This window comes from Perca flavescens, chromosome 5, assembly GCF_004354835.1.
Source record: "Perca flavescens isolate YP-PL-M2 chromosome 5, PFLA_1.0, whole genome shotgun sequence".
Classification (NCBI taxonomy): domain Eukaryota; kingdom Metazoa; phylum Chordata; class Actinopteri; order Perciformes; family Percidae; genus Perca; species Perca flavescens.
The window spans coordinates 16,650,175-16,675,317 of record NC_041335.1 but is presented as its reverse complement, the minus strand read 5'-3'; the positions used below and the strand labels follow the sequence as shown (position 1 = coordinate 16,675,317).

The 25,143-nt window shown below is 42.9% G+C and overlaps 1 protein-coding gene across 1 annotated transcript; it reads right to left on the bottom strand.

The window, feature by feature from the left end:
* Positions 1-944: 944 nt before the first annotated feature.
* epg5 (ectopic P-granules autophagy protein 5 homolog (C. elegans)) lies at positions 945-24,000 on the bottom strand. The gene is made up of 45 exons (XM_028578199.1): positions 23,328-24,000; positions 22,379-23,035; positions 21,426-21,686; positions 21,122-21,320; positions 20,856-20,992; positions 20,641-20,748; positions 20,475-20,548; positions 19,310-19,418; positions 18,746-18,860; positions 18,402-18,552; positions 18,148-18,309; positions 17,902-18,059; positions 17,457-17,608; positions 17,002-17,142; positions 16,702-16,863; positions 16,494-16,616; positions 16,141-16,403; positions 15,907-16,047; positions 15,648-15,792; positions 15,323-15,520; positions 14,840-14,947; positions 14,620-14,742; positions 12,795-12,961; positions 12,419-12,655; positions 12,193-12,316; positions 11,908-12,052; positions 11,633-11,804; positions 11,315-11,477; positions 11,076-11,218; positions 10,778-10,934; positions 10,307-10,501; positions 10,007-10,220; positions 9,304-9,491; positions 8,988-9,171; positions 8,781-8,856; positions 8,206-8,309; positions 7,942-8,117; positions 6,317-6,541; positions 6,025-6,234; positions 4,369-4,513; positions 4,022-4,264; positions 3,384-3,597; positions 3,075-3,293; positions 2,868-2,982; positions 945-2,776 (listed from the first exon to the last, which is right to left on the bottom strand). Exons 1-45 carry the CDS (start codon positions 23,379-23,381, stop codon positions 2,594-2,596), a joined length of 7,740 nt encoding a protein of 2,579 aa, XP_028434000.1. The 5' UTR covers positions 23,382-24,000; the 3' UTR covers positions 945-2,593.
* Positions 24,001-25,143: the final 1,143 nt, after the last annotated feature.

The following is a 25,143-nucleotide window of genomic DNA, read 5'->3' as shown; positions in this document are numbered from 1 at the left end:
CCTCTGTTCAGCCTGTGATGGACACTGGGACATGTTGAAATCAACTGCCATGCACTGATGGAAACCTGCACCTTACTGTGCCAAGTGTACAGTACACATGGTTATACTATAAGATTACTCATTACTGTCAGCAGTTTTAGCATTACTTGTCAGATTTCTCATCATATAATCACATTTCTGCAGTCTGCACAGTGCGTTTGTTTTATGTCTGAAGCCAATGATGACTGAGGAGGGCTGATCCACCACGTGCTGCTCTGACTGCTGAGTGTGCACTCAAACAGTCTAGGAACAACTATCCCTGACCTGATGCTGGGTTTCCATGGTGACACAGTAATCTGCCAGACAGTGATGTGTATGCCATTAATAAAATAGAATCAATGGGTCCTCTGAGCATGTGGATACTGTATGTATAGTGTGTGTGTGTGTGTGTGTGTGTGTGTGAGAGAGAAAGAGAGGGAACATGGGATGAGGCTCATGTTTGAGAACAAGCGGTCACATAAATATCGACTGCTCCAGCGTACTCCACCACCTGAGCTAAAAGACGGGAGATCAGAAGGTTGATTAGATGGCGAGAAGCGACAGGCGAGGGGCTCACAGAATACACCGGAGGCTGTTTTGGAGTGTGAGGACGAGGCGGCGATGATGAGCGTCTGTAAGCATCTCCCACCGCCTCTCTCATAGCCTCAGAACACCCCGTCCTTACCACCTCCTCTCTCACTTCTACCCTTCCTGTAACCATAGAGACCACTGTTGCCTGAAGAGAGGTTGTTTTTTTTCCCAGACAGACGTGGTGGTGTTAAATGAGGACGCTGGATCTTTGTGTGCACACAGCTCAATTTAAAGACACAAACCTGAACAATTTTTTTCCCAACTGGGGACATGTACTGTACCGTCGCACAGAAAGAACAGGATGCGGATGACAAGTAAATTACTAAGACACAATACACACTTGTCATAACAGGCTTCTTAGACAAGGAAGCTTTAATTTCAGTTTGACCTTCAGCAGCGTTATGCATGGAGAATGCAGATTGCAGGCCAGTTTTGTTGGAGAGGTTGCACAATGTATCCTGTATCCTTTCCAGATCTTTTTGTCTCTCTCACTAGTTCTTTACAGCTCGATTCATAAAGCAGTTACGTGTCCCTCCACGTGACCTGTCCAGGGAGTACAGATCAGTCTTCCTGCTCTCAGAGGCTTCCATGTACTACATACAGTATGGTCCCCGATCAGAGTTGAGTTGTGAGATATTCACTTCCATTTATTGAACATAGCCTTGTCTCCTTTGTGCAGCCCAGCTCTGTAGCTCCTTCCTCCAGCAGCCCTACGGACCCATTCCTGATCACTGACTCATAAACAAGAAAGTCAAAACATAACACAGGCAATAAGGCGAGCAGAAGTGCAGCACAATTATTATTGAAATGGCACACAAGTGGTGAACTGACAAGGGTGATTGAAATGTGAAAAGTGGTGGATGTATTAGTGTGGAGATCTGATAAATGTGAATTACAATCTGCCTTTGTCCTCAAATGACCAACACGTTTGTGTGTATGAGTCCAGTTATACTAGCTCCAATGAGGATGACATCTTAGTAATACCAGTGGCGTCTGTAATTTGTATTACATTGCAAACACTACTTTATAAGGAAGCCAAGTGGTGTGGGACATTGTAAGTGGTGCTTAGTGTATCTTCTAGTACTTATTCAGGCTATAGTTTGTCTACCCAACGGAGACAGATGAAACAACTAGAGTTCATGGTCAAGAAAGTTTAAGGAGCTGGGAAAATGAAAATAAAATCTCTTTGGCAGAAACAACAAAAGCACTTTTGGCTGTACATGAACATAATACTGGCAAATGTTCTGTTACTAAACATGATCACTTCATACAGGCAGTTGCTGTATTCATCTGTATGTGTACAGCATCTAGGATTGCAAGATTGTAGCTAGATGCTAGCATTGACAGCTGACTTCAGGGAGATGTACAAGGCATTGAACCCTGTCTTTTAGCCTATGTATGCCCCCCCCCCTTTTAAGAAGGTACTTCTAAATTTATAGGCCTATTAGATCTGTACTTCAATTTCCTACAAATAATCTGTGGACCCTTACATTTTTTTATGTAAGATTCTATATGCAGGTGTGAAACTCAGTGTTGAATTCTGATTCATGAATTCTGCTTAAATAAATAGGTGCAACTTCCTCTCAAACCAAGAATAGAACAGATGTGTTAAAAACCAACAGGCAAGTTATATAAAAAGCAACGAGGCATAAACATAAGAGAAAGCAAAGTGCAAGTAAAGATAAGAGGTTAGCACATAACATTTGTCTCTGACTGGTTTTAGGACTCTTCATTGACCAGTCAAAACGTATTTTTCAGAAATGCACAGCGCGCTCTGATGAACATTCAGCGTCTGTCAAACAAAGCCCTCTCTGATAAAACATGTAGCTCTTGCTGATACAATAGCAACAGCAATTCAGTGTCACTACTTAAAAACGATAGAAATATTTCCTCTGTGCAGAACAGAGGTTAACTGTCACTGTATTTGCTACAGAAGACTAAGGTCCTCTCGGATCTCCAGCATGAATGTCAGGTTAAGTCATGGTTAACGGATAATGTGTAGGTATCTGAGGTCAGGGTATAGGAGGTTGGCTAACAGGGCCAGCAGTCGGGGTCCATCTCTGAGACAGTGTCCTGGGTAGCGGATGAACTGGACAGCTTTATTCACAGAGTCCTCCAACTCGGCGTACTGCTTATTGCCGGGCATGGCCTCCAACACCCCCAACGTCTGCATCCACAGAAAAGAAACACAAGTTATTTTTAGGAGATAATTGCAGACCAGAAAAGGAAAACACTGTATTTGCAGTTTTGTTGCATACTTGCTGTGCTTTGGCAGAAAGCTGCAGGTCACTGGTGGGTTGGAGTCGAAGCTCGGTCTCTGATGGCACCTGGATTGACAGGAATGCTGCCAGACTGCGTACCACCACCCTGAACCTTGATGTACAGTAGGCATGCATCAACAGGTGGTTTATGATGAATTCATATTTTACTCGTGTACATCGTGTTTTTTTTGTATGTGAGCTTACCTATTAGAGACGGGAGACCTCTTCCCCAGGCCGATAGCTCCTAACAACCCAGAGTTCAGTCTTTCTTCTCCCAGCTGAAGCAGCCTGGTTTGCAACCTCAACAGACCCATGACGACTCCTGACACTTCAGTCTGGCCTGCCTGCGGCTTCAGCTGCTCCGCTGACAGGCTCAGCGTTTTGTGCCACCAGAGAAACAGCTTGGCTTCATCACCTGGACCACTGGACACACAAAAGCACACATGCTAAATGGACTTTTAAAGCCATAACAAGCAACTGACTAAGATAATGATTGGGGTGGGGGGGTCAAACCTGGGAAAGACCTGGTTGGTCCATGTGTTAATTAGAGCCAGAGTCCTTCTCTCATTGGCTGCTGTGTATTCAGAGTTGAGGCACTGCAGGATGAAGGCAAAGAGCGTCAGGAAGCTGCCTCCTGATTGGCTCTCAGAGAGGAAGTCATCCACCGTGAGCTCAGGCACCTGCAGCGATGCCAACACAGGACCCCAACCTACAGACTCCTCCTCAGCTGAAATGAAAACACAGACAGTGGAAGAAAAAACAACAGCATGTGAATCCCCAATATTAAATTAAACTATATTAAAGGGAGAAATTTAAAGGACTAAACCAACTTTTTGGGAAAAAGTTAAACTTAAGACTTGTATGAGGACAGTAAGTAAGTAAGTAAAGTTTATTTTGTATAGCACCTTTCACAGAGCAAGGTCAAATTGCTTAGAGGGGCTGGCAGTTAATAAATCAAACAAAAACTCTGGACTCAAATGTCTATCTTATGTAAGTTTATGTACAGCATACTTATATGTGCACAGGACAGAGATATCTACTAGAGGAGAATGCTTTAGCACGTTCCTCTTACAGGGAGCTGTAACCAGTACAAGCTTTCCCAAAAAAAGTAGTTGCTATCGTCAGTTAAATAAAACTGTTACTTTGGTTACCGTGGTTGAAGTACGCTGTAATGCATGCCTCCATGATCCGCGTCATGTGGCGTACTGATGCAAGACAGCGGGAGCAAGCCGTGAGAAGAGGCAGAATAGGAAAACCCCTCCCCTTCCTGTCCAGCCACGTAATGACATGCGCAGCAAGTGCCTCGCCCGTTGAGACTCCAACTCCATTCAGCAAAGCCAGAGCCTCGCTGAACAGACTGCAGAACGCCATGTGCCTCTGCTCCAAACCCCTCTCTATAGAGGAAAAAAAAAGGAGGAAGTGGTAAGATTAGGGTGATGAAAGAAGTTATTACTGATGGTGGATATTGTTGTTGAGGATGACTGTGAGGACGACTCGCCTGGTGGGTTGAATGTGACGATGCTCTCTAGAAGTGACTCCAGCTGAGCCTCCAGGCTGCTGAGGCTGATGCTGCCTCCTTGCTCCAGTGTCACCAAAGACTGCACACACCAGCACACATACGCTGCAGCCTTCAGCGTCTCCTCCTGACAGATGGAAAGTAACACAGATTAGATTAGTGTTTTGTGTGTTTATACAGAAATAGATAGGCCAACATGAATACACTCACAATACGACCACTTTATTAGGTACACCTGTTCAACTGCTTGGAAACAGAAATATCTAATCAGCTAATCCTGGGGCAACAAATCAATGCATTCAGTCATGTAGACGAGTTAAGGCGATCTGCTGAAGTTTAAGCCAAGCATCAGGATGGGGAAGAAGGTGATTTAAGTGACGTCGCATGGATATTAATGGCTGAAGGGTTGGTTTGAGTATTTTATAAACTGCTGATCTACTTGAATTTTCACAGACAACCATCTCTAGGGTACAGAAGTGGAGATCTGCATCATGGATGTGCAGCTGACAAATCTGAAAAAACTGTGTGGTGCTATCATGTCAATATGGACCAACATCTCAGAGGAATGTTTCCAGAACCTTGTTGAAGCCATGCCATTAGGGATTACGGCAGTTCTGAAGGCAAAAGGGGGTCCAACCCAGTACTACCAAGGTGTACCTATAAAAGTTACCAATGACTGTATATTTATTACTTTGTCATTTAGAATATTTTGTATGCATTATAAAAGATATTCAGAATATGTGTCCCCAAACTAAGAGCTCCCGCCACCTAAAACAGTTAAATGTCAAAGTACAATTTAGGTATTAATCTTAATTAAGATTTACACATTGCATCATTTATTTATTTACTGTTACTAGTTTATATGCGGTTTATCTTACCCCAAAATAGATTTTTTTTTAATGTTGGTATGAATGTATCTAATTTCCACATCTTTTCATGCATATTTTGGCTATAATCAGTATGAGCTATGTTTGACAGCAAAGCAATTTTTAGGATTGGAGTTGATAAAATTAAAGAGTAAATACATTGCTGGCTCTTAGAGCGGTTCTGTATTTAGCCAAAATCCTACTTAGGAAGATCATCACGTGGTGCATAAACTTGCTTCTGCTACAGTAACTGTAAGGTTTTAAGTGTTATATTTATGTAATTGGGCTGAGTGATACAGAGCTGGCAGAGAAAAATGAACCGTTTAAGTCTAAATTTAAAACGGATGTTCCAAGCCTCCCACTCCTACACAAGATGTGTATCTGCCTGGGGCAGAGTTGATGTAGGAGATGCATTCATTCTTATATTCTCCAACATTAGGGCTCCTCTGTATAATACAGCTGTGCACCGGCAGTCATACTGTATCTAGCATCTTAATCAATTTATAAGGTGAAGATATATATATATATATATATATATATATACACACCTTATAAATTGACTCATGAAATCTCAGCTGTAAGTGTAAGTTGAATTCATTCATTTATGGAGTTCTGAATTATTCTATAATAATTCGTCAATTAACCAATTAATAAGAAATGTCTGATATACAACATGTATACTAAATTATCAGTGAGTATGTTCTGTCATACATTTCTGGGCTTGAAAACTTGCCTGGGCTGTTGTAAAACAAACAGGTTTGTATTGTCTCACCCAGTGCGGAACTTCATTAGGACGAGGGTGGAGCCCAGCAGCGCTGCGTAATGATTTCAGCAGCAGCTGAGGTGCAGAATCAGCACTGAGCAGCAAAGACGGAGGGTAGTGCGTGCCGACATATCCCAGAATGCCCTGGTATGAGGACAGGTCCAGTTGGTGCCAGGGCAGAGAGGTGGATTGGACCAATAGACTGAGTAGAGGGGAATCCTGGAGTTTGAGGAGGAAATTAAATAAGAAGAAGGTACAAGAGGTCTGAACGTGATGGGAAACCAAAATATTCTGGACTTACCTGTTGACTCAGGATTTGTTCCTCTTTTGCCAGAAAAACTAGCATGTATAGTAGATAGACTAACATGTTGTGTAACTCCTTCTGTGTACCCGTGTCTGGTAGAGTTGGATATGTCGTAGAGGTGGGGGGTGTTTGTAAGTGGTCACTTAGGACGCTGACCCAGTTGACTTCACACAACACTTCTCCCAGAAAGAGGAAGCAGCTCTTGGGACTTCCTCTCTCCACCTGCAGGCAAAGAAAAAAGAGAAAAATAATCAAAAATCCACTCACACAAAACACATAACTATAAAAAAATCAAACCTCTTGGTTACCAACTGACTGTACTCAGAATATGTATTACTTTTGACTGTTTGACTTCTACCTAATGTAAGCTGCATATTCATGGCTAAATTGATAATCCAGTTATCTTGAAATGTAATCAGAATATATATATATATATATATATATATATATATATATATATATATATATACACACACACACATACATATAAATCCGTTGAAATGTATCTAATTTAATTTGGGAGACTGCTTTCATCCGTGCAGATTCTATACACTCACCTAAAGGATTATTAGGAACACCTGTTAAATTTCACGTTAATGAAATGATCTAATCAACCAATCACACGGCAACTGCTTCAATGCATTTAGGGGTGTGGTCCAGGTCTAGACAATCTCCTGAACTACAAACTGAATGTCAGAATGGGAAAGAAAGGTGATCTAAGCAACTTTGAGCGTGGCATGGTTGTTGGTGCCAGACGGGCTGGTCTGAGTATTTCACAATCTGCTAAATTACTGGGATTTTCACGCACAACCATTTCTAGGGATTACAAAGAATGGTCTGAAAAAGGAAAAACATCCAGTATGCTGCAGTCCTGGGGGGCGAAAATGCCTTGTTGATGCAAGAGGTCAGAGGAGAATGGGCTGAGTGATTCCAGCTGATAGAAGATCAACTTTGACTCAAATAACCACTCGTTACAACCGAGGTATGCAGCAAAGCATTTGTGAAGCCACAACACACACAACCTTGAGGCGGATGGGCTACACCAGCAGAAGACCCCACCGGGTACCACTCATCTCTACTAAAAATGAGGCTACAATTTGCACAAGCTCACCAAAATTAGACAGTTGAAGACTGAAGAGAAATGTTGCCTGGTCTAATGAGTCTCGGTTTCTGTTGAGACATTCAGATGGTAGAGTCAGAATTTGGCATAAACAGAATGAGAACATGGATCTGTCATGCCTTGTTACCACTGGGCAGGCTGCTGGTGGTGGTGGTGTAATGGTGTGGGGGATCCCTTTCACCTTCAGAACTGCCTTCATTATTTGTGTCATTGATTCAACAAGGTGCTGGAAGCATTCTTTAGAAATGTTGGCCCATATTGACAGGATAGGGTCAAACACGGTATTAGTATGGTGTTCCTAATAATCCTTTAGGTGAGTGTAGATCCATGTGGGTCTTGAGAGACAGGAGCTTGTTTCAAAGAACAGAGAAGCCAAGCTAATAATAGGAGGTAGGGGCCAAGGACCGAGGTCTCAAATTAACAAGCTCCCCTGTGTCACGCATGTCTAGACCAGTGTGCAGTGTCGAGGGTCAGGGGTTAGGAGTCGGAAGGAGTGTCTCACATTGAAGAGCTGCTCCATTAGCTGAGTGTCGGGGTGCAGGTGTCTCCAGGGCAGGCTGCGGAGGTGTGTATGGTACATGTAGAGAAGGTACTCGGGTGTACGGGGAGAGGTGCAGCTCTCACAGTACTGCATCATACACAGCCACAGTGTACCTCTCTGGCCGGGGGGCAGACGATCTGCAACATACAAACAGACAAAGTTAAAAGATAGTTTAACAGCACAGACAACAAAGAGTAGCAGTCCTTAAATGCTCTGGGTACCCACCTCTGAATTTGTGATGCAGAGTTTCAGTGAGTTGAGCATACAGGCCAACCAGGCATCCTGCCGCACTCGCGTCTGTCTCCAGCCAGGGGTAGCACTTGAGGTTACTAAGACAAAGAGACACCGATATTGACATCCTCTTTGTTTTGCATGTTCCTTACCCTTTCCTTAGTGGGACGCACTAAACTGCTCTCACCTTGTATCGACCGGGAGAATCACAGTACAAACCTTTGGCCACACGAGACCTTAGTGTGACATGGCTGACTTGTAACTCCAAAGTAAACATCTAATGTCTTAATAGTCTTTTTTTCTCTGAGCAGTGTCATGTTTATTGGTTATTTTGTAATGTTTAGTGTGCTTCAGAGATTACAATTTTTTTTCCCCACTGTTGGTTCACTTACCCGGGAAAAAAAGAGGCAAAGATTACATCTGAAACAATTTGAATATTTTTGATATGTTGCCTTCTCTGGAGTCTGTTCTGTCTGTATTAACATTAGTCACATCTGCCTCACTGACAACAGTTCCCCACATATCTAAAACCAATGACTGCCCGAGAGCTGAGGGTGTGCCATGCTTACCCGCCATCCTCAGTGTCCAGAGGAAAAATCCATGGCTTAAATAACTTCACAATCTTAGTGTGCAGGTCCAGCAGAGCTGTGAGAGTGCAAGATACATTTTTATTTCATACTGACAGATAACAACAAAGCATATGCACAAATCATCTGTATTGTTTTACTGATCCCAAATATTACTGTCCTCAACATGTGCTGACATTAGGCAGTTACCTTTCTCTCTGGCACAGCTGCTGAGCTGTACGTTAATTAGACAACCAATCAAATGGTCCCAGAAGGAAACAACCTCATTAATGTAAGGACGCCAGGCTGAGTACAGGCCAAAACTGCGGAGGTCTGGCTTACTGAGACGACTCCGCAGGAAGAAATCACTCAACCAATCAACTGTCTCATCCACCTGTTGGAAACCAATTAAATCACACAGTGTTGTTGGACAAATAATGAATGTTTAATCATCACACAGTTTAGTGAGACAGATAGGATGATATTTTTGCAAGAATCTTTAAACAACAACACCAGCATTAGTTACCTGCTGAGGGGAAAGGCTGATGGGGGCTCTGTAGGGAGAAGCTGGGGTTCCGACAGCTCGGCCGGAGACGTCGGTGGTGCTGCGTGCTTGTTCAACTTTGCTCTTGGTATTGCGGGATGGAGGCATGCAGCCCAGCACTCGCAGAGTGACCTTCCAGCACTCCGGACTCAGTAACTGGTTTGAGGAGCCTGGTAAGGTTAAGAAATGCCTTTGTTTGTTGGAGAAATTGTAAATCAAACACTTAAATCCAATATTCTTGGAATAATACTATACTAAATGCTAATAAATCCTATGGCAGACAATTTGTACCTTCATTTGGAATCATTTTATGTCAGAGTAACAACGATAAACCTAAATTCTCTCTTGATAAATCGCACAAATAAACACACGTACACAGAATTTGTCAACTCATATCTAATTCAGTAGCTTGATGGAATGATTCAACGTTAGTTTTGTTAATTAATTCTATTTTTTTGTTTTGATGGATCACTTGACTGAGCAACAAGAGGACGAAAACAGCAGTTGCTCCTAGGTGCAACACCATGTACCAATAATTACTTGAATTATCAAATTCAGTTAGGCAGCCAACACACACACACACACACACACACACACACACACACACACACACACACACACACACACACACACACACACACACACACACACACACACACACACAAACACACAAACACTCTCTTACTGGTCATAAGCAGACGCAGGCAGTCACTGTAGTGATCAGGGAAATGGTGGCGTAAAATCCAAGTCCAGTGTTTGGTGAAAAGGTGAAAAGGTGTGAGAAGTTCAGGCTCAGGGTCTCGACCGCAGACGCAGAGAGCTCCGTGGACCAACTCCAGCAAACGGGTTCTCTCCGAAAACACAGGATGGGCTTCATTCAGCCAGTGGGACAAATCAAACTAGACAGGCAGAACAGAGGTTGTTACTGTAACTGGACATGCTTTAAGTGTATGTCATATTTCTTCACTGTGTTGTGTAAACTGACCTTTGTAAGCAGCATGAAAATGACATCAGCACTGTCAATGTGTAAGGATGTCACCACGTCTTGGTAGAGAAAGACAAGCTGATTGGGTGCTGAATTGGGAGTGAAGAAGGGGGAAATGAGCGGGCAAAGACGCCTCTGCTCCAGGATTGTCTTCAGCACACGACCACATTCCTCTGCATTGCCCTGGATAAACACCTGGACACAAAACAAGAGTACAATGCAAGTCAATTCAAGCATGTTTTGCTCCTTTAAGGAGTATACATAGAGTGTAACGAGAAAGTGAACCTGCCCCTTTTATCAATCAATCAATCAATCAATCAATCAATCAATCAATCAATCAATCAATCACAGCTGTGAGCAGCAGTGTTTCTGATTCAAGTAGTGTTGAGAATTTTACTCATTTACTCAGTTATCTTTATTTGGGCATTCCAAATAAAGCTAAACAATACTGATATGTGTGTGTATGCACACCTGTCCCAGTATCTCCACACATGAGGAAAAGTACTGGCGTGTGGGGGGATGTCGCAGTGTGTCTTCACACACAAAGGAGACCACCTGGTAGAAGGCAGACACGCCAACATGCTGCACTGCTGGAGATTTCTGTGCTTTATACATATTCACCAGAGCCCTGAAAACATAAAAATGCATTAGTCAAAACAGGCCTATGTTAATAAATAGAAAAAAAAACTATTCCCTTTCTTTCCAAACTTATATTTATTGTGATGTAGTTCATATTTTATTTTCGGTAGCACCATCTGTTTGTACTGACGTGATAAAGTTCTCAGTGTGGACAGCAGCCTGGGCCAGGCTTTCAGGTGGAGGAGCCATGGCGTCGGCTTGAAGCTTCTTGACGTCCCTGCGTAGTGACGTTATCTGAGTCTGCACTGCATCCTGTCTCTGGACACGCTCACACTACACGGTTACAGAGACAACACAAACACATTAATATATATCACTGCAAAGAAAATGTACAAAAATATGGCTGGTATGCAGTTTTAGTGATCGTACTATGACAGTGATGTTTGCGGGTCCCTGGCACGGCTGCCCACCCTTCCCTTTACACTCCAGGGCCATGGTGACTTGCTCTGGTTGGTTCTTATACAGCAGAGGAAGGCTCTCCAGCAGCTCTTGCTCCATCGCCACCTGCTGGGCTTCGCGTGCCACTGCAATCCTGACACCGAGATAAACAAGTATTTCATAATTAGTTCGTAGCTTTGTATATGTTTTGATGTGTGGCGTTTGTAGCAGTACAAACCCGAGTGAGCACCTTTCTGTGTGCCACTGACGATGTGGAAATGTTATAATGTGTGTATGACCTCCATGTACCTGGCTTGGTCCTGCAGGATGCTGAGGTCCTGCTGCAGCAGTCCAGCAGCAGCTTTAGAGTCAGTGAGGCAGGCGGTGGGGACTTCAGCTACTGGAGCCTTCTGCTGCTGCAGCTTAGGAGCTGGATGGGGAACTGGATGCTTCTGCAGGTTGGACAGGATACGCTCCCTTGCTGCACACAGAGAGAAACAAAGGACAACATTAAAACTAGTAGCTACTAAGACAAAATCTGTGTTTTCCACTGCATGTCTAGAGTATCAATTTTGGCTATGTACCGTTGTTGAGGCTGGTGTAGTCAGTGAAGCCGGGGTTTTGGGCTTGCAAGAAGATCGGCTCACTCTTCACCTTTTCCCACAGAGACAGAACCTCTCTCTCATCATACTGCAGACGCTCCTGGTCCACATACTCGAGCCACAGTTCCTACAGCAAAACATAACACAATTTCAAACTTAGGAGCTACATGATGTAACACTCCACAACGAGATTTGCCTAACCTGTTACAACCACTGTACCACGTGTTTTTCATTCAAAAATGTAAACACACATAAAGACAAACCCACCTGCTGCCGCTGCATGACCTGTGCCAGTCTGTGTGGTTCATAGTCGGGAGGAAGAGAGGGCAGGTACACTTCCTGCTTCTGCAGAGTCTCATCATCCAACCACACAGCAAATACACCAAACAACCTGTAGGGAACCAATCAGTGGAGATCGGAGAGCCTGTTATAACACAGGAACGGCTGCTACTACCTGCCAAACAACAGGAAGGAATGTATTTGAGTGACCTACCTGACCAGCTCTGTGTGTAGCTGAGGAGAAGTGAGGTAAGGGGGACGGGGACTGTCGGGGCTTTCATCGCCCTGGCTGTCTGATGAAGGTGTGTGTGTTGGGGGCACCCTGAGGGCCTGGCTGGCAGCATGGTGGAAGTCCGACACCTCTTGTATTCTCTGTCTCAGGTCTCTGAGTAAAGCGGCCTGAGAAGAGCCCTGGAAGAACCTTCGGCCGATGCATCCACCTGCAACCAGCCTGGTGGAGGACACATACAGAAAGAGACATGTGTTCTTCACATGGATTCTGCTTAATTCCTGGTTTCTCTGGCTAGGGATAGAACTGTGTGTGTGTGTGTGTGTGTGTGTGTGTGTGTGTGTGTGTGTCTGTGTCATACCCATACTCAGGTCCTGGTTGTCTAAGGTAGAGCTGTAGGAACTTCTGCCAGACCAGGGGAAGGATGGGGTGGTCAGGAGGCGTGGCTAAGGCCTGACACGCCCAGCGGTACACCTGCAGCCGCTGCAGAGATGGTGCTACTGGCAACTTCAGCTTCTGCTGCGCCTTCTGGCTCAGACACAGACAAACGGTTAACACCATCTACATACAGCACGTAGGATTATGAACCAGCATTAGACCAGTCTGCTAAACACCATGGCCCTCATTTATGAAACGTGCGTACGACCTAAAACAGGCGTACGACGGGCGTACGCCGATTCCTACGCAAAGCTCGACATTTATCAATTTGGATGTGAGCGTAGGCTGCGATCAAATCTCACGTCTGGTCTGAACTCGTGTACGCAAGTTTCTGCGTCAGCGTGGCCTTGCAGTGCAGCATATAATCAGTTTAACAGGAGAAGGAGAAGTCATCAGTTGATCACTTATCAGCAAAGGCAGATCTGGCTCTTTTAGAAGACCTCTATGAGCCGATACAATAGTGCACACGTACTCACACGTGCCACGGTGGAGCGCTCCATCGGATTGTTTAAGGGCAGATGGCTCGCATCAGTGTGGGGGGGGGGCAACATTGTTTTAGCCTGTGGGGTTCTGCACAACATCTCTCAGGGAAACTGGGTGCCATAAATGTAGCGATGGAGCCAGATGACCCGATGCCCAGAGAGCAGTGTCCAGAACAGCCCCAACTGAAGGAGACAGGATATTATTATCCCTCGCTTTTAAAAGGTAGCCTATAGTGCTATGTTTGGCAATGATATTCATAGGCTACAGGAAACATGACGATGCACAACATTTTTATTTATTATTCATGTTTTTATTTCTATGTCGTGAACGATTTATTTCTGCCATTGACCGAGTTATTTCGGCTTGTTTTCCCAGCCCCTCTGCTGTCAGGAGACAGGGTCGTGGTGGTGGTCCAGCACGGGGGCGGAGGACACACGCTTTCCCTCAGCTGTTGTCTCGTTCTGACTCATGAAAAAAAACACGAGTAAAATAACACGGCATAAACTCCGCTACCGTGTGTTTATTTAAATATAGGTACACCATGTAGGCCTAAGAGATTGCTATAAGCCTGTATATTACTATTAGGACTATAGAAAATGCGTCAAGGATGTATAAATTAAATAGGCTAAACTTCAGCTGGTGTCCGATTTACTACGGCAACACTGTTGACCGCATCAGTGATCTCTTTCCATTCCGCATTCTTTCTACAGCCTTTAATAACAGTTTTCAGGCTGCCAAATAGTACACACGTTAGTGCAAATGAACCAGAGATATCAGGGTTTCAAGCTCCACCTCTGAAAGGTTTCGCTTCTCAGCCGGATTACGTCTCGCCATGTCGTAAATTGTAGGGGCGAGGCCTCAAAACCCAGAATATATTGGGGCGTGATATTTAAATGACGATCGTTTCCAGCCGCCGCATTTATCAATGGACGACCATTCTCACGCTCTGATTGGTGTGATACGAACGTTTCATGAATCCCACGTGAAGCCTGTCGTAAGACGATTTCTGCGCTCATATCTGCGCTGGTTTCTACGTTAGGTTGATAAATGAGGGCCAACGTCACTGCCTTTTGACTTTTCAAGGACTCTATATGTTTAGTCAAATGTCCTACAGTGAAAAGTGGGGCATTTTGTCCTCCACTGTGTCCTGTATTGTGAAATGTTTTGTAAATTGTCAATGCCAAGTGATACTGAACGCTTGCTGAAGCAATCCCAATATTTCCACCTCAACCAATGTATAACTTCTTGCATATGTGATTGTATACCTTTAAGGCTTGTTCTGGGGAAATGTTGGGCTCTGACAGGAGCTCATTCTCAACACAGGGTCTCAGCTGAGAATCCTCCTCAAACACGCTCTCCATATTCAGCACCAGCCAGGCGAACCAGACCTAAAAACACACAGAGACAACACCTGTCAGGACTGAGAACTTTACTTATATGATCAAGAGTAGTTGCACGTACTATTGGTACTTTGGAGAACCTTACCTCCGCGCTCAGGGATTGGCCCTCTATGAAAGAGGGTGTGGCATTTCCAGCAATCCAGCCAACCAGAGAGGAGAGCAGACCCCGATCTCCATGGTAACCCAAGGCATTCTGCATGAGGAATGAAATGGAAAACTTTACAGTTATTGCTGGTGTCACTGTGCTTGTTCAGCCTTATTCAGGGGTCTTAGCTCCCTAAAGTTTTCCTGAAACATTTTGAAGTTGGCATGCTTCTTTATACTTTCACAATATACTCACTAATGATACCAGATCAATTTCCATTCATAGCTTAATGGGTTAAAAGTGATTGCTCAGCACCCTTACCACCAAGTTCTTGCTGTAATATGCGACCCATTAATGTTAATATAATATTTATCTTCATACTGTTACTGAAGGCAGTTTGCAGTGCTAAATTCAGCATCTGCACCTGTGAGACCTTAAAGAGTCCCTAAATAATGCAAACCTCTAACATGACTGAGTAAATACCTTATGCTGTTGGTACAGAAGTTTCTGCACACAGTCCTCCTGATGTTGTGTGAATGCTGCACAGCAGATCTGATCCATGAGGAACAGGACTGTTTTGTCCCGGTACCACAGGTTCTGCTGAGTCAAAATCCCCACCCAAAACTCCAGCACCGCAGCAGCACCGACACGACCGGGTTGTGAGCTCTCCACCACATGACTCTGGAAGATAAATCACACACATGGTTATTTGCCAGCCTTTTTCAAACCATTATAAGAATCCTGGATGTTAACAATTTTCTGTGATGACCGAAATACATCTTTATGATAAAAGCTTGCTGAGCCAAACCTGAATGATACTGTTCAGCAGTCGGACATTGTCTCCATAGATGGTTCCTGTGAGGAGTGGTGCTACCCGGTGAGTGACCTGCTGTGTCACACCTTGAGGACACACGCTGTCGTACTGCAAGAACAACTGGATACAACTTACAAACCTGGCATAAACAGAGGGACCACAGTAGAGGCAAAAATAAGCATTGAAGATACAGTAGCTAGTAAAATAAATATATTTTATGGGCTGTGTGTATGTAAGGATGCATCTTTCTTACTGAAGGTTGTTGAGCAGGTAGAAGCTGAGAGGGTAGGTTGGGGGTAGGATGTTGTCCAGAAGATGCACAGCAGCTCTCAGGTGGCGAGACTGAATCAGACTCTTCAACAACCCGACTCCATCGGTACAAAAGTGTTCTAGACTAGAACAAAAACACAGAACGGAAAACACAGGAGATTAGAGATTAATTTCATTCAAATGCTACATATCAGGCTTTGGGTAAGTGAGTACAAACCTATGCCCCACTGTTGTCATGGCGATGGACAGGTAGCATCCAATAGGGATGCCTGCTTTTACAGCCCTGATAACAGAGTGCATGCTGGGAGTGTGTGTAAGCTCTGGAGGTGGGTTGGAGGATAAAGCTGGGACCGACCAGGCTCCTTTAGGGTTCTGGGAATTGCCATGGAGCTTCAGCCTTAGCAACAGTTGCCAAGCCCATTGACTAAAGGATGCTTCAGGAGATACGCCCAAACGAAGGACACTGGCAAGGTAAGACACCTGAAGGGAGGAGATAAGAGAGAGAAAGATGGACAAACTAGCCATGGTGGTTCACACTAAACGTCTGTGAGCAAAGAGTGGATGTGTCACCTGTTTGATTCCCTCTGATATGAGGCCACTGTACGGTTTGTCAGTTAGGTACTTTTGATAGGCTTCAGCCACCAGCAGAGCCACTTCACTGTGGAGAGATGACAACAAGGCCAAGGAGCCATCCTGCAAGAGGAAACAGGTTGAACTACAAACCCACAACCATACTCAAGACATCTGGACACATCATATTTAATGAATCAGTGACTACCTGTGTGTAACCCCAGTTAAGACCCTCCAGTATAACGCAAGCCAGCCGGTTCTCGACGGCAGACAGAGGATGCTGGAGCAGCCAGGCTCCAATCACACATATTTCCTCTGGCCGTGGCCGCCACAGACTCAGAGGCAGCTCTTTGCACAAGTACAAAGCCACCTAACACACACATTCACACAAATGTTTATACAGACAAAACAAAAAGGCATGAGTTTGAGATGAATGCCAAATAAGATATTTTCCTCTCAATGTAGTCGACTACATGCAGTTAAGTCTTAATAGCATAGCAATACCAACCATTCCCACACTTTGTATGGTCTCTCTCAGTCTCTCCAAGAGCACAGAGATAACGTGGGGATGGGCTGTTGCTATGGTAGCCAGCAACTCCCTCCCCACTTTAGAGTACGTTTCTCTGGTAGACACGCTCACATAAGACACCTGGAGCAAAAATAAGAAAAGAGATGTCAAAGAATGAGATACATACTGTATGTTTTCTAACCAAGGGAACCAGGGTGATGAATCTTTTATCAGTGTTATACATCCTTGTTTTCTCAATGCCATGCCATCCTACTATTTTTATATTGGTTACTTTTGGTACTCTATATGAAAAACACAGTGTTTTATTTGATGTAGTCTACAGTATATATAGTATCTAAGTAATGCAGTAGCTTTGTAGGACATCTAAATTATGATACGTCTTTATTTTGTACATGCATCTTCTAGTATTTTACCCCTACATCTCCTTTTCATACCTGGTACATCAGCAGAGTTATGGTTGTGATGAATGCGGGGTCAGCGTGCTGAGTCGGTGTAGCCATGTGTGCCAGTGCGGTGAGGAGGGAGATGCCATCAGAGCTGTTCACTTCACACAGCCAGTGCTCAAACCTGTCCTGGTGCTCTGTGTCTGGCACATTCAATTAAATATGACGATGGCAAATGTCAACATCAGACTGAGAAGACTAATAGAACACACACTTTTGAAGCTGGTTTTAAAATCCTGATGTAATAGATATGATGTATGTATTAGAAATTGAGTTTAAGTAGTTTGAAAAAAGTTTAATTCAAATGTTTTTATCTTAACTTGTGTAATACCAAATTGTGTTTAAGATAGATGATGCTGAGGGGCCACATCTAAAAAGTTACATTTTTAGGATTTGAAAGATAATGTCGGTGCAGGTTAGGAGTGTATAATGGTACCTCTAAGAGCCTGAATGCAGGAGCGTGTGTCACTAGCAGAGCCCAGTGTTTCCAGTCCTGCTGTCTCTGCACACTGCATAACATAAAGGACCCGCCACAGCATAGAGCTGGACAGAGTCCCATACGGCATCTCGGACATAAACAACCAAATGCCCAACCTATAAGAGACGACCACAGAAAATAAATGTGAAGCTCATAAAATAAATAATTTCCAGTTAAAACAGAAACTTGAGGCCAATTCCTCACCTTTTGTTTCTGAGTACGTGTAAAACAGCTCTGAGGAAAAGATTGTCATATTCCAACTGCAGTTTGTCCAAAGACAGAGAGTGTCCATGAGAGCTTGATCCACCAGCCCCATTTACACTCACATATTGGGCCCAGTGATCACTGACGTAACACACTGTCATTCTGAGGAAAAAGAGACAAAACAACATTATGAATAATACATGTTATATACTGTATATTTGTATAGTTTTACTGTATATCATTAGTGCACTGACCGTATGATGTGTCCTATACGTTTAACTAGCTGCCTGTATCGTGCCCTGTTGTAGGTTTGCAATCCAAGAGTGAGAATTTCAATGAGCGAGGAGGCAAAAGCAAAAACACGCATCATCTTCTGACTGGAACTGACCTGGGGTTCATATACACCTGGAAGGAAATACTTTGTCAGTTCATAAAGTGAGTGATACAAACAGGGGGGAGCAAAGAGTTTCTGGACCCTGTACATAGGAATTCTCTATGTGCCCCTCTCATCCACGGCTATTAATTTCAGAATCTTTGTGGGGCCTCCTCGCATGAGGCCCCTGTATACTCAGACAGACCGACAGACAGACAGACATACCCTGCTTGCTCATCCCCAGCATGTGTGAATAGAGCTGCTGGAACGGGAACTGGGTCAGCAGAGAGATCAGATCCTCCTCACAGAGCAGCAACCAGCTGCTCTCTGGCTCCTCATCCTTAACACAGAGAAGGACAATGCCGTTAGAGGCTAAATGATCACATACTGGACTCTTAACAAAATAAGTCATGACAGTCTCTATTTTACACTTGTTGAAGCTGCTTTAAGGCAGGATGCAAAAGTGGAGGCTGCTTACATTTTATATATATATATATATAAAATGGTAAGAACAGTTTTTTTTGTTTTTTTAAAGTAAAAGTTTTAAAAATACACACAACACAAATACAAAAAAATATACACCAAAATGAAATTACAGTATCTTATGTGTTATGTTATGATTTTGAAAACGAATGTTTCTTAAAAGCTTCCCAAAACAAAGTGGTTCCTCTGCAACATAGTGTATTAATTTAGCCTAATCTTTTAGATAATTATTTGTTTTCAAACAGTGATGTAGGAGTTTTGTTTCTTTTCTCAACATGCAGTCATTGCCTTAGAGTCTACACATACCTCCTCTCCCCCTTCATCCACTAATGTCCAGTTGCCAGACTCAGGTCCAGAAGCAGCAGAGCTCTGGCTCTCACATGGCTTCAGATGTCCCAGAAACTCTGACCGATGTCTGAGTCAAAACACAGAAGCCACTGGTTAGAGATGTGAGGTTTTTTTTTTACCCTGAAAAAATGACCTGGACTCTCAAGGAAAAACCAAAGACATAAAGCTAGAGTGTACAGTCCACAGTCAGTGGGCAAGAAAGATTCATTGAACAAACTTGAGGAATGTTTGAACAGGCAGCTAGACTTAGAGAAGCGGATATCCTTCCTTTACAATGTTCTTCAGAACATCAGAACATAACCGCCCCTTCACCTGAGGTTTACAAGCGTGCCTGGGAGTGACGCTGGGTCAACAAATTTCCAATGACATATGGGTCAAACGTTTACAATATGTTCACACATGCTCTATAAATGCCAGATGCTGTCTAATACAGTTTAAAGTGCTGCACAGGCTGCTATACTACTCAAAATAAAATATTTCTCCCCTCGCCACTTTAACCCACAGTTGTGCATTTTGCCCTAAAAGCTTCTGGATCGAAATATTCAGAATCTTCTCCAATATTCTAAAAACATCACTGGAGCTAGACCGAAGAATGATAATTTTGGGATTTTCTGAGGCATCTAATTAACTAATAAACCGACTGCTTCTCAACAACACTTTGTCTCTTATGGACTAATAGTGGCAAAAAAACCTCATACTTCTGGAATTCTGGAAAAAAGCTGAAGTTCCGCCAGTGAAACTGTGGATTTCAGAATTAACAGACACATTGCACTTAGAATGTTAGGTTTATCTTGACGGATAAACAGGAACAATTTTCAAACATATGGTCACCTTTTATTTTGTACCTCGATCAACATACAAACTGAACACAAAAATCACAAGTAGTGCTGGATGGGCGGGTTAAGGGGTTGTTAGACTGGAGTTATATATATATTTTTTTCCTTCTCCCCTTTCTCTTTTTTTCTTCTTTTCCATTCTTCATTAATCTGTACTTAGCTTGTAAAATATTTGTAAAAATTGAAGCAGTTCCATATTGCATATAAATGTCAAGACTTATGCACAAATGCTTTTAATAAAAAATATTTGAAACAAGAAAGTAAGAAATTGCTAAAGGGGCATTTACCTTGCAGGCGACATTAGGATGGCCAGAGCTTGCATAAAGTGCTGTACTCCACAGGTGTTCCTCCAAACTTGGATCTGAAGCAGAAATTGGCAAGACAACTCCAGTTAGTATGTATAACCATTGACATGACAGCAATAAATTAAAAACGGCAGTGTCCCTAACTAACCTGAAGAAAGGGTGCAGCCCACTTGCCCAGCCCGGCAGGACAGCACAGAAGATGGCACAGCAGGTACAGGTGCTCTCCTGACCCTCCAACATGCAGCAGGACTGCCACCTGGAGAGTGGCCCAGAACCATGTGAGGAAACACAACACCAAAAAACCTCAACCAATGAAACTTGGGAGTAAGAAAAGTGGTACAGTGTTTGTTTGTGTGTGTGTACCAATCTCTCCAGCCAGTGATGGATGTCTGTCTGGAACTGTGTGTCATCCAGGACTCTACGTGTGAAGCTAAACAGGACACTGACGGCCTCTTTCAAGGGTTGGAGAGAACAAGGCTCGGTTTTGCTGCCAGAATAATCTGATCACAAAAACAAACACAAAGCTGATGTAGGGTATGTACTTAACATTAGTATTATGCATGAGAGACATGTTTTTAACAGGCATGTTATGGCCACTTCAAGGCAAGTAGAATGTATAAGTCTCTAACCTTTTAGTAGACGATACAAATATGATTCCACCTGGAGGCGTGACAGCAGAGCAGTGTATGCATGTAGCGCCACCTTCTGATGGAGCAGCTCACTGCGAGCTTCAAACATTCTCCTGAGCTCAGCCAGCACACTCTGACTGAACTCTGCCTGCTGGAAGCGATGATACCCACACACCTTAGATTGATCTGCACATACACCCTGTCAGGAAGAAATTAAAAATGAAAAGTGTCCTTACAGCAGAAGATTTTAGTTAATAGTTTTCTCTCCACACTGTATTTCTGCTTTTTGTTTTAACCACTACACCTGAAGTGTAAGCTGTTCATCTTTGAAGCTCCAGAGACGATTCTGTGTGCTCTTGCAGTCAGAAGACTGTGTATGTAACTGTGTGTGCGACTGGGTCAGCTGTCTACGACAGCGCCAGTAGTTCTGCAGCAGTTCGGTCAGTTCATGGTTCTCCTGCCGGGCTAGAGCGCAGAACTGGGCTGTACACACTTCAACACCCTCTAACCAAGCTTGCAAACCTCCGCCGGGCTCCCACACACTCAGCTGCTCCTGTGAGAATGGCTGCAGAAAAAAATAAACATCAGGTGAGAAAGGTTATCTCATATGTTAATGCATGTGTATATGTAAGGATACAATGATTTTAGTTACATAATATGTTATTATCTGGGACAAAATCAAATATCACATTATATTGACCAAATACCTATACCTAATGTAAAGGGATGACAAATTTTTTAGAGAAAGAAAATCACTTATAATGTGGATACCGTGACCAAACAGGTAGCGGCAATTATTGTTCACACAGCTAGAACAGTCTGATAAGTTGCAGTTTAAAAGCAGGAAACATAAATTCCGCTTATATCGTCACAATACAATAACCATACAACAGCTATTTTCATGTTAATAAATTCGGTGGATTTTCAGTTGAATAGATTGAAACGTCTGCGGAAATGGTGAATTAATGTGCAATTGTATTAGAAAAGTTAGCTTATGAATATTATTTTGCCACCACCAATACATTCTCAATCTTTTAGGAACTTTGAGTCAAATTATAATGCGCTCACTTTTAGATGTTGTTTCAGGGGAAAGACATTGACAACCTTTCAATATTGAGTTGTTCGACAACACATAAAATGTACCAGTATGTATAATTAACACTGTAATTAAACCCATTCAGTGATTTCCCATTTGAAAAACCCCACAACTGTACTTGTATATCTAACTTAATGTTATCTTCTGGTGAATGAGATTACCTGAATTTCTGGAGCTGTCTTGGGTAATTCTGGGTAGAGTTTGCTCCCAGAAAGTTCAGCTACAGACTCCAAAGGCTGCAAACTTGGAGGGGAAGAATCTTGCTCAGGAAGTGCCAACACTGCAGGTCCCTTTTGCCTACTTTTCACAGCTTCTTCACAGAGCTGCATCACGGGCCCCTCCTCCAGTGTTGGAAGAGAGGGGTACAGTGCAGGGGCACTCGGGGCTTTTGGGATCTGAAACTGAGTTGAAACACCAGGCGGATTCCACGACTGTGTGTCTTTTCCCAACTCAGGGGTCTGTGCTGCACCTTTAAGTTCACCCCCATGAGCTGCCTCTCCACCATCCTCCTCTTCCTCGTCTTTTGTCTCTGTCAGATGCACTGTATCCTGTGATGGCAGAGATGACTGTAAAGTCTTATCTAACAATGATGTGGATAAAATATGTGATGAGGAGGTCTGCTGTTTCTCAGAGGGCAGATTTGATGGCTGTGCTGTGGTCTCAGGGGGCTGGACAGGGTCCTGCTGCTCCTCCACTGGCTCCTCATATGGCAGACTGAGGGGGATGTCAGTGAAGCCAGAGATGGAGGCCTCATCACAGACAGCTGAGGGAGCTGTGGCTCTTTTGTCTTCCCCTCCCTGCTTCTGCTTCCTGACCAGCTGAAAACATAAAACAACAATTTGAGAAAAAAAAAAAACTATTTTCCTTGGTTATCCCAGCGATTAACTCGGTCTTTTAAAATCAAGCTTTTTTTTTATTTATTTTTTGGATCCTGGGCCTTAATGTGAGATTTTCCAGTTTGCTCCCAATTGCTAAATACATAAAAGTGTGTTGCATGGGATACTAGAATTGTGAGAAGAAGTATGTAACTGTATTGCTCTGTGATGGACTGGAGATTTCTGTCCTGCCCCCAAAAGAAGAAGAATGACAGTAAAGGACTTGTTTAATCACCTGAGATGTTCCACTGGCTTTTGCCTTGGTCTTCTTTGGTCTTACAGCCTCCATATTCAGTGTCTGCTCACATCAGCTTTTTCCACAACTCAGATCACACTGACAAACAGCTGACTGACATGTGGAAACGATGCTGATCAACTGACAACAAACACTCCTGCTACATAAACCGTATCCACACAAACAACAACCATTAGCTGGAATAGCTAGCGAGGTCTATCCTGTGATAAGCAGCTAGTGGCTGGCTGTGCTGTCAAGATAAACATTTGTCACGGGTTGTAAACAAAACACTCTTGAATGGCCCGTTGAGAAAAGTCGCTGGCGGAGGATAGCAAGGCAAACACTAGCATAATATCCAGATGATATACTTTTGGAAAACTAAATCAGTCCCTGCTGATTAAACAAATTTCCACGTTAATGTTACATCTGAAGACGCTTTACCAAAGCTAAGCTAAGCTAAAGCTTAACGCGTAGCTAGCTGTTAGCTCGTTACGTTACGTCTTTCTCCTTAGTTATCTATTCACCAGCGGCTACACGTTTCCCGTATTTTTGTTCACATTATCAAAAGATTTCCACTCGTCGAGTGACATGAGGCCGTAGCCCTTATGGTGGTCAGCTGTCATTTGTTTTGTTTGTTCAGGAAGTCCGCAATGACAATATTTGATCACGTCACTACTCCACCTCTCTACGGAAAGCCAGAGAGCCCAAACTGAAGATTACGTAAACACACCAAAAGTCACATTGGCAGTTTTCTGAAAGGTTGCGGATTCATTTCACTTATGAACTGCTGAATGTAATATAATTCATGAATTCATACTCATTCAGAAAGTCTCATTGATATCAAGATATCATTTGAGGTACTTCTATTTTACTATTTCCATTTTATGGTACTTAATACTTCCACTACACTACATTTATATACACTATATTGTATGTATTAAACGTTTTACTCCACTGTATTTATTTGACAACTTTATTTTCTAGTTGCTTTGCAGATTTTAATTATTAATACAAAGTAAATCAACTATAAAGATGATGTATTATTTATTTATTATTATTACTTCTTCCATCACTGTACAAGATCCACACACACACACACACACACACACACACACACAGTTTCCCCCAGTTCAGAGTTGGTTTAATATGAATGCACATCACAAGTCATGAGTCACAGAAAACATTTATTTACAAATGTATATTATAATGATTTTTTTTTAAAACAAACATTTCCCTTTAAAATGCATTTACCTGTAAGCCTGTAAGCATTTTATCATGATCATTTATCATAATTATAGCTGCAGCTGACGTGACCAGCCATCCTCTATTCCATGATACTACACACCAGATTGTATTGTATCTCCAGCTGCTCTCTGACATTTTCACATACATGTGTGTCACAATCATGACATACTCTTATAGCATCCAGCCAACACTTCATCCAACATGTCACACAGTCAGTCAGTATGCTAAATAATTTCATTTAGAAAAATGACATGCCAGATGGCATGCTAGACAGAGAAGGAGAAAGGAAGAGTTAGGCATGAAAAAGTACTGAGTTACTGGTAGATGAAGCAGTTCATAGGCTTAATATATAATTTTAAAACTCACATTGTGTATCATAATATACTTCTCAAAAAGACATCACTGAAGCTAAGGCAGTGAAATAGAGTGCTGTTTGTACAAACATAGATAAGATGGTCACTGCTACAGTTTAACAACATTCTCTGCTAATGGATTTAAATCATTTAACTGCTGTATTTCTTGTGGTTAAAGTTGTAAATACACTACACATATCTTAAAGTTCTATGGTCAC